Source organism: Lactuca sativa, chromosome 4, assembly GCF_002870075.4.
Source record: "Lactuca sativa cultivar Salinas chromosome 4, Lsat_Salinas_v11, whole genome shotgun sequence".
Lineage (NCBI taxonomy): Eukaryota > Viridiplantae > Streptophyta > Magnoliopsida > Asterales > Asteraceae > Lactuca > Lactuca sativa.
The window spans coordinates 181,264,728-181,272,659 of record NC_056626.2 but is presented as its reverse complement, the minus strand read 5'-3'; the positions used below and the strand labels follow the sequence as shown (position 1 = coordinate 181,272,659).

At 32.2% G+C, this 7,932-nt stretch overlaps 1 protein-coding gene across 1 annotated transcript; it reads left to right on the top strand.

Moving 5' to 3' along the window:
* The first annotated feature begins 5,664 nt into the window (after positions 1–5,664).
* LOC111907901 (uncharacterized) lies at positions 5,665–6,303 on the top strand. The gene has a single exon (XM_023903712.1). The coding sequence runs from the start codon at positions 5,665–5,667 to the stop codon at positions 6,301–6,303; it is 639 nt and encodes a 212-aa protein (XP_023759480.1).
* The last annotated feature ends 1,629 nt before the right edge of the window (positions 6,304–7,932 follow it).

Here is a 7,932-nt window from a genome sequence, read left to right as displayed (position 1 = left end):
GTTTTTGTCATGCATTACGATTTTGAATTCTTAGTTTTGATTAGTATGATAGTTTGAGTTGTTTCTTTGATTCCTTTTGTCCAACAATTTAGTTATTTGGATTGTATCTCGAATATGTTATGATTATTGAATATTAAGATTTTTTTTCAAAGTATCGTAACTATAATAGCATCAATCTTTTTATATTTAATGTACGGAGTACGAACATAAAGATGCTGTGGTACTTTTGAGATTTGATATTATTGAAACTGTCTTTTAAAAGCTATTATTGACATAAGAATGGTTTTTGGCCAGGTTTTTTTGGTATCAGTTTCTTTGATACGTAAAATATACAGTTTATAAAAAACATAACACCCATGAATCACTACAAAAATGGACCAAAAATCTATCATAGATTCTTCATAAAAGACATTGAATCTATGAAAGCAACCCCAAAGCATGATACTTGGATACTTCTTCATACATAGATTCACATAAGGTATCCATGCGCCGCACATTTCGATTATTACTTTCACATTAAAAGATATCATATTAGCCTTAAAACAATTACGTACTTTTTTTTTGTTTTTTCGAATGAGTACTTGTAAAACCACTGTACTGATAAAACTATTACAATAAACCAAAACCAATGCCTTAGTATATCATATTAAATATATTTTTGGTTTTATTTTATTACTTGTTATTGTTCCTTTATACCAAATAATATGTGTGAAATTGTATTGTCGTTGTACATATGATATGGGAAGCAAAAGAGAAGACATGAGGTTCCACAAGCCTCAAAATATGTATTGTATTGTATTGAAAATATGTTAAATAAGAACAAGACAAATAAAAAATTATTTTTCCACTGAATTATCGAACTATTGTTTCAAAAATATGTCAAAAGATGATTTGTTGCCGCGGAAGTTTAAACAACTTTTGTGATAAAATGTCCTTTTGAAGTTTAAGTTTCACCCACTATTAATATCTTACCAAAAATAGCAACGCACTTTGCATTTTTCTAATAATCTTATGGTAAAAAATACAGTACATTGCCCAAGTTACATTTATTCATCCCATCGAAATCTCGTTGAGTTGGAATTAGTGTCATTCATATTCACAAATTCTTTAACAACAAAATTAGTAAATTATAATTTTGGTCTATGTGATTTGTTTACAGTAATCAAGTCCATGCGAAATACTTTATTAAGAATGATTGTTTTGACCCTATCTCCTTCAAAAGTACACCGGGTACTAAACGCCAATTAATATTATTATTATTGTAATTATTCATAAATTTTAACATGAAAAATAATGCACCAATCTTCAAATGATCTTAAAGGGTAAACTGAACTTTAATTACTACAATCCATCTTTTGAAATCTGAGTTTATCGTATGATTTTCTTTTGGATGATCTTTGGGCTGCCCGATACTCTGACCAGCTTCCATGCAATACATGTCACCAACGAAAATGCCATGGTAGAACTTGCAATTTTTCGCCCATATTAACATATAAATGTATAAATTCACAATCACAAAAGCAAGTATTTGGTTTAAAATCATGTTACTCTAACACCGCGTTCCCGAGTTCAACTTAAGGAGAGAAAAGAAAGGAAATGAGCGGAAATGAGAGGAAAGCAATAGAGATTGATGCTTCTGAGTTTCATTTAAGGAAGGAAGTGGAAGGAAATGGAATGACCATTTTCCCTCCTAACTTTTCTTCCGATTTGGGAGGATTTGAAAAGAAAGAATAAAATGTTTAACTTTTCTTCTATTTCTCTCCAACTCGGGAGCACAAAAGACAAATTTGTTTTCCTTTCTTTTCTCTTCTTTTCTCTCCTTACTTTTTTTTCTCTTCTCTTCTTTTCTTTGCTTCAACTCGGGAGCGGGGTGTAAAGGTAAAGATGAAATGAAATGAATATGGTTCAAAACATAAAAAGCTAACACAAAAGAAATAACATTGTACTTTTAATTATGTTTATAATAGACCATCCTACTTTCATTTTTTTATGTTATAACTTATAACAATATAATTAAACAATGGTCTTATTTAATAATTTTGTGTTTCACATTAAGCAATATATCAAAGACCATAACACCACCAAAAGGAATGAAATAATAATAATAATAATAATAATAATAATAATAATAATAATAATAATAATAATAATAAATAAGTAGAAGAATTATTAGCATTTCCTATATTGGTATAAAGGTAAAGCGTTTTGTTAAAATGTAAAATCGAACCGGGTGATGGAGCAAAATCTTGGAACAAAAACAAACTTTATACCATAATACGTATACCATAAATAACACATTGAGAATAAAAGTGTATACTAACGGTTTCCAATAAATTTCAAAATCGTTAATTCTTATTAATGCAAATTATGTTTCCATGGAATCGAATTTCATATCTACAGTTATGGAAGTTGCTAAAACAGTCGAGGTTGGTATGAAAGTGGGATTCCAAGTCAGCAACAGAGCAGAGCAGCTCAAGAAAATGATTAGCAAACGGGGAGTAACAATTTTGGAATAATGAATATACTATCCAACTAACATTCGTAGGATTGGGTGTGAAATCAAAAGGAGTTGGTTAAAGGAAGCCCGTATCCAAAATCATTCATTTTTTTGTTGGATTATAGGAAACTAAATCGACTGAGGTAAAAGGATGTTTATATATATATATATATATATATATATATATATATATATATATATATATATATATATATATATATATATATATATATATATATATATATATATATATATATATATATATATATATATAGGGGTAAGCAAAAACCAAACCGCAAACCAAAAAAACCGAAAAAACCGTATAAACCGAAACCGAAATGAAAACCGATGGTGCGGTTTTGAGTTTTGCAAAAACCGAAAATACTCGATGCGGTGCGGTTTCTAGTCTTGCAAAAACCGCAAGAAAACCGAACCGCACCGCATATATATATATATATATATATATATATATATATATATATATATATATATATATATATATATATATATATATAATTAGGTTCAAATGTTTTCACTATCTATTGTGTGCATGTATGACTGATTCTGGACCAATCATTTTAGTTATTTTAAGAAACTAATTAATGCATATTAAATGCTGAAGATGGAATTAATACCTATTATATCTTCAACATGTAATATGCATTAATTATTTTCTTAAAATAACTAAAATGATTGGTCCAGAATCAGTCATACATGCACACAATAGATAATGAAAACAAAATAACCTAACCCTATATATATATATATATATATATATATATATATATATATATATATATATATATATATATTAAATGTTGATATTCGTAAGAACCAAAAACTTATGACAATTAAAATTTCTATAAATATAAATATATATCTTATCTATTAGAGGATGATTGTATATTTTTAAACATACATTCAGTGGTATTTATAATAACAAATAATGTTTATGACATTTTTTTAATATTTAAATATAAAGAGTACTAGTGATATAGTATCATTTTTATGAATACATTAATTGATATTATCGTATGTACTTGTGAAACAAACAATATATTAAATTCATATTATATTCAGGCATTAGAACATGTTGGAAGAGTGGTTATGTAATTTGATTTCAAACCAAAAGGTGATGATGTCGGTTTATCTCCAATAAATGATTAACACTCTTCATCTGAGTCAAAGTAACTCGTTGAGTTACTTAAGTTTTAGTAAAAAGGCAAAAAAAAAAAAAACTGCAAAAACCAAACCTCATAAAACTGAATGGTGCGGTTTCTAAATTTCAAAAAACCGAAGTTGCGGTTTTTGGTTCGGTTTTAGCTGAAAACCGCACCAAACCGCACCATGCTCAAGTTGTTGACCCTTTGGGGTCATCAGGTGGAATTGCTTCCCTATAGGATCCTTCCCTTTTTGAAGCATATGAAACAATTACAGGTGTTGGATTTTTAGCTATGGTAAGTAGATCAGGCTAAAGAAAGAATGTTGTTTTATTAATGTATATGCTCCGAATGACCCAAATTAGAAAAAGATCCTTTGGAACAACCTCTTTGATCTTATTAATTCGGACATGGATTGTTATTGGTTTGTTTTTGGGGACTTCAATGCAGTTCGTGTCCCAAAAGAAAGTATGGGCTCGGTCTTCTGCCCAAGCATTGCATTTAATTTCAATAAATTCATCCATTCCTTGGGTCTGATAGAAATTAAAATGGGTGGTTGCAGATTTACTTACATGAGCCTTCAGGTGAGAAGCATAGCAAACTTGATATGTATCTAGTCTCTACAAATGTAATTGATACCTAGCCACAACTAAATGTCCTCGCCCTACCCACGGTACATTCGGATCATTGTGCTATTATCCTATCCTCTAATTACCTCGACTTTGGACCACATCTTTTTCGGTTTTTTAATTTATGGTTGAAAGAGCCTGACTTTGAAGTTGTATTAAAAAGAGGGTGGACTTCTTGCCATGATCCTGACTGTTGTTTACGTATCTTTCCCTCTCTCTTGTGGCTGGAAAACTAAAGAACTTGATGGAATATATCAAATATTGGAGGAAAGGAATAATTGAGAGGAACCGAAAGAATGTGACTGAGTTTACAAATAAAATCAATTCTATAGATATCCAAGATGAAAAAGATCTAATCAATGATGAACAAAGGATGAGCCATCAAAATGCTTATCAAGAGATCATGAAGATTGAATGTTTGCATATTGAAGACCTAAAACAAAAGTCCAGAATCAGATGGGCCTTAGATTGGGATGAAAATAGCAGTTGTTTTCATGGGTTGATTAATAAGAATCACATGTCACAAAGGATAAATAGGCTTAAGTACAATGGGATTTGGATTAATGATCCCGAGGCGATTAAAGAGGTAATGGTGAAGCATTTCTCTGGTAGATTTGTTGAACTAATCAAATCAAGACCAAAATTCATTTGTCCTAGTTTCAAGAAGTTACCATCCCATATGGCTGCATTTTTAGAGGAACAATCATGCTTGATGAAATAAAATCAGTTATCTGGGCTTTTGGTTCTGATAGGGCATCGGGCTCGGATGGCTTCCCCTTCACCCTATTAAAGAAACATTAGGAGGTGATAGGAGGTTATTTTTACTTTTGAGTTAAACACTTTGATGCAACATGGAAGATCGATAAGGGATGTAATTCCTCCTTTATTACTCTTGTTCCCAAGGTCCAGGACCCAATCATGATTAATGACTTCCGTCCCATCAGTTTTATAGGATGATTATATAAAACGATCGCAAAGGTCTTGTCAGAGCGGTTAAAGAAGGTGGTTCATTTAGTGGTAAGCCCAGTTCAAACTGCGTTTATCAAAAACAAAAATATACTCGACGACCCTCTTATACTAAATGAGGTAATCTCTTGGTTCAAGAAAACTAAGAGGGAGGAATTTACATTTAAGGTCGACTTCGAGGAGGCATCTAATAGCCTTAGTTAGGAGTATCTAGACTCAATGTTGCAACAAATGGAGTGTGGGATTAAATTCAGAAGGTGGATTCTAGGATGCCTTTCTTCTGCAAGAGTTTCAGTGCTCAAAAATAGATCTACAACACTAGAATTTGGCATGGAACGAGGGGTTAGACAGGGGGCCCTTATCTCCATTCCTATTTATCATTGCAACCAAGGGACTTCATATGGAGATGGAAATGGCAAAAGAAAAGGGTATATTTCATGGCATTAAATTACCCCGAGACGGTCTAGATATATCACATCTTCAATATGCAGACGATATGATTTTTATAGGTTCTTGCTCAATCGAGAATGCAAAGAACTTGATTAAAATCCTAAGATGCTTCGAATTATCTTTAAGACTCAAGGTGAACATGTCTAAAAGCAAGATTTTTGGTTTTGGTTTTCAAAGCTGCGATTTGAATTTGGTGGCTCGAAGCTTCAATTGTTTTGTCGGTTCACTTCCCTTTATCTATCTAGGACTTCAAGTGGGGGAATCTATGATAAGAACTACACATTGGAATCCGATTGGCAAAAAATTTCAAGCGGATTTATCAAAGTGGAAAGCAAACCCTTTGTCGTTCAGTGGTCGACTAACGCTATGCATATCCGTTTTAAGCAGTCTTGTTTCTTTCTACTTATCCTTATTTAAAGCTCTAGTTAAAGTTATTAAGAGTATTGAGAAAATCAGAATGAGATTCTTTCGCGGGGGTGATATGGTTTCGAGGAAGATGGTATGGATTGCTTGGGAAAAAGCGCTTGCAGCTAAAGACAAAGGAGGTCTTGGGATTGGCAGTCTAAAGGTGCAAAACATAGCTTTAATGAGAAAGTGGTGATGGAGATTTAAGAACTCAAATAATAGTATATGGTTTGAGGTGATTAAATCCATTTATGGTCATAATGGTGGTTTTCATAGACCCTCAGTAGCAAAGAGAAGGAGCGGTTGCTGGGGATCAATAGTCAATATCCCTAAAGCCTTGGAAAAAGAAAATATGCCATTTTTAGAACATTTGAAGCTGATATCCATCACTGATGGTTTAATTAGATGGGGTTGGTCACTAGATCCATCTGGGATTTATATTGTTTCCTCTCTCAAAAAAATTATAGATAACCCAACAATTCCTCAAAATGATGGAAAATGGTCTTGGAATCCATTAATCCCTAGGAAACTCAATATTTTAGCCTGGTGGATATGTCATGGCAAACTCACAACCATGGCTAATTTATCTAAATTTGGTATCAGTCACTCTAATGTATGAAGGTCCTGTAATGATAACCTAAAAACCGAGGACCATATTTTTGTGGAATGTCCAATCTCAAAAGTTGTTTGGCAAAAGGTATGCAAATGGTGGAGACTATTCGACTGCTCTTTCAACTCGGCCTGTGATCTGCTAGATTGTAAAGCGAAATTGGAAGGTCATAAAAGGTTATCCAAAATTCATGAAGCTATAATGTTGGTGTATTTATGGGTAATTTGGAATTACATAAACCTCATAGCTCATGCTCCAAGTCCATGTTCAAAAACACATTCGAAGTTGGCTTTTGAAGTAAAAACATTGGCTCATTTATGGACCAACGCATGAAATCAAAATGGACAAAAATTTAGTTGGCTAGAGTAGTGTTGTGACCCAATTCTAGAATGTTATTGCAAGATTTGAGTAGTCATTTTTCTTAGCTGTTGTTTTGTTTTGTTTTGTCCATTTCACTCTTTTTATGTTATCTGTACCTCCAGCTCCTAGCTAGTTTCTTCGGTTTAATTTTATTGCCATCTTTACATTCAAAAAAACATACAAACTATTTTCATTTTCTATTTATAGAAAGACGCCCATTTAAACATAGGGAGTGAAATTGTGAGCTTTGGTTTGAACATTTTATTTTACAATATATATATATATATATATATATATATATATACATAGAGAGAGAGAGAGAAAGAAAGAGAAAGAGAGAGAGAGAGAGAGAGAGAGAGCTAGGTTCATATATAAACCTTATGTATTATGTGAATGGATGACTAATTTTTGATGAATCGTTCGATAAAGGGTAATTTTGTAATTTTTGTTACTTAAATTAATTCTAATCTAATTCGTAAAATTATGGTACGTATCGATTATTGCCTTTAATTAAGGTCTCTAAATCCCACACGACAGCCAAAACCTCTCATCACCCATCACAATTTTCGGGGTAACACATAAAGTCGTCATGTATCCAATCCTAGTCAGACATAACCATCGATGAACCAACATAGAACCTTATTGAGCCACCACCACTGAATCATCGATGCATCATACAACGGTCGCTGAGCCGAAGCTAAGAAAGTGCTACATCGATCTAATCTAAGAAAACTAATAAAAGTCAATTCTTTTTGTTATTTTCTCATAATTCATTTTCTTTTTCAGTGATGCATTTGGTAAAGACAATGTTGGTCATCTGGAGATTCTACCATGAACAGGGATGCTCAGGTTCTA

Coding starts and splice junctions, on each gene's coding strand:
- LOC111907901 (XM_023903712.1), top strand. CDS start 5,665: ATGGCAAAAGAAAAGGGTATATTTCATGGCATTAAATTACCCCGAGAC.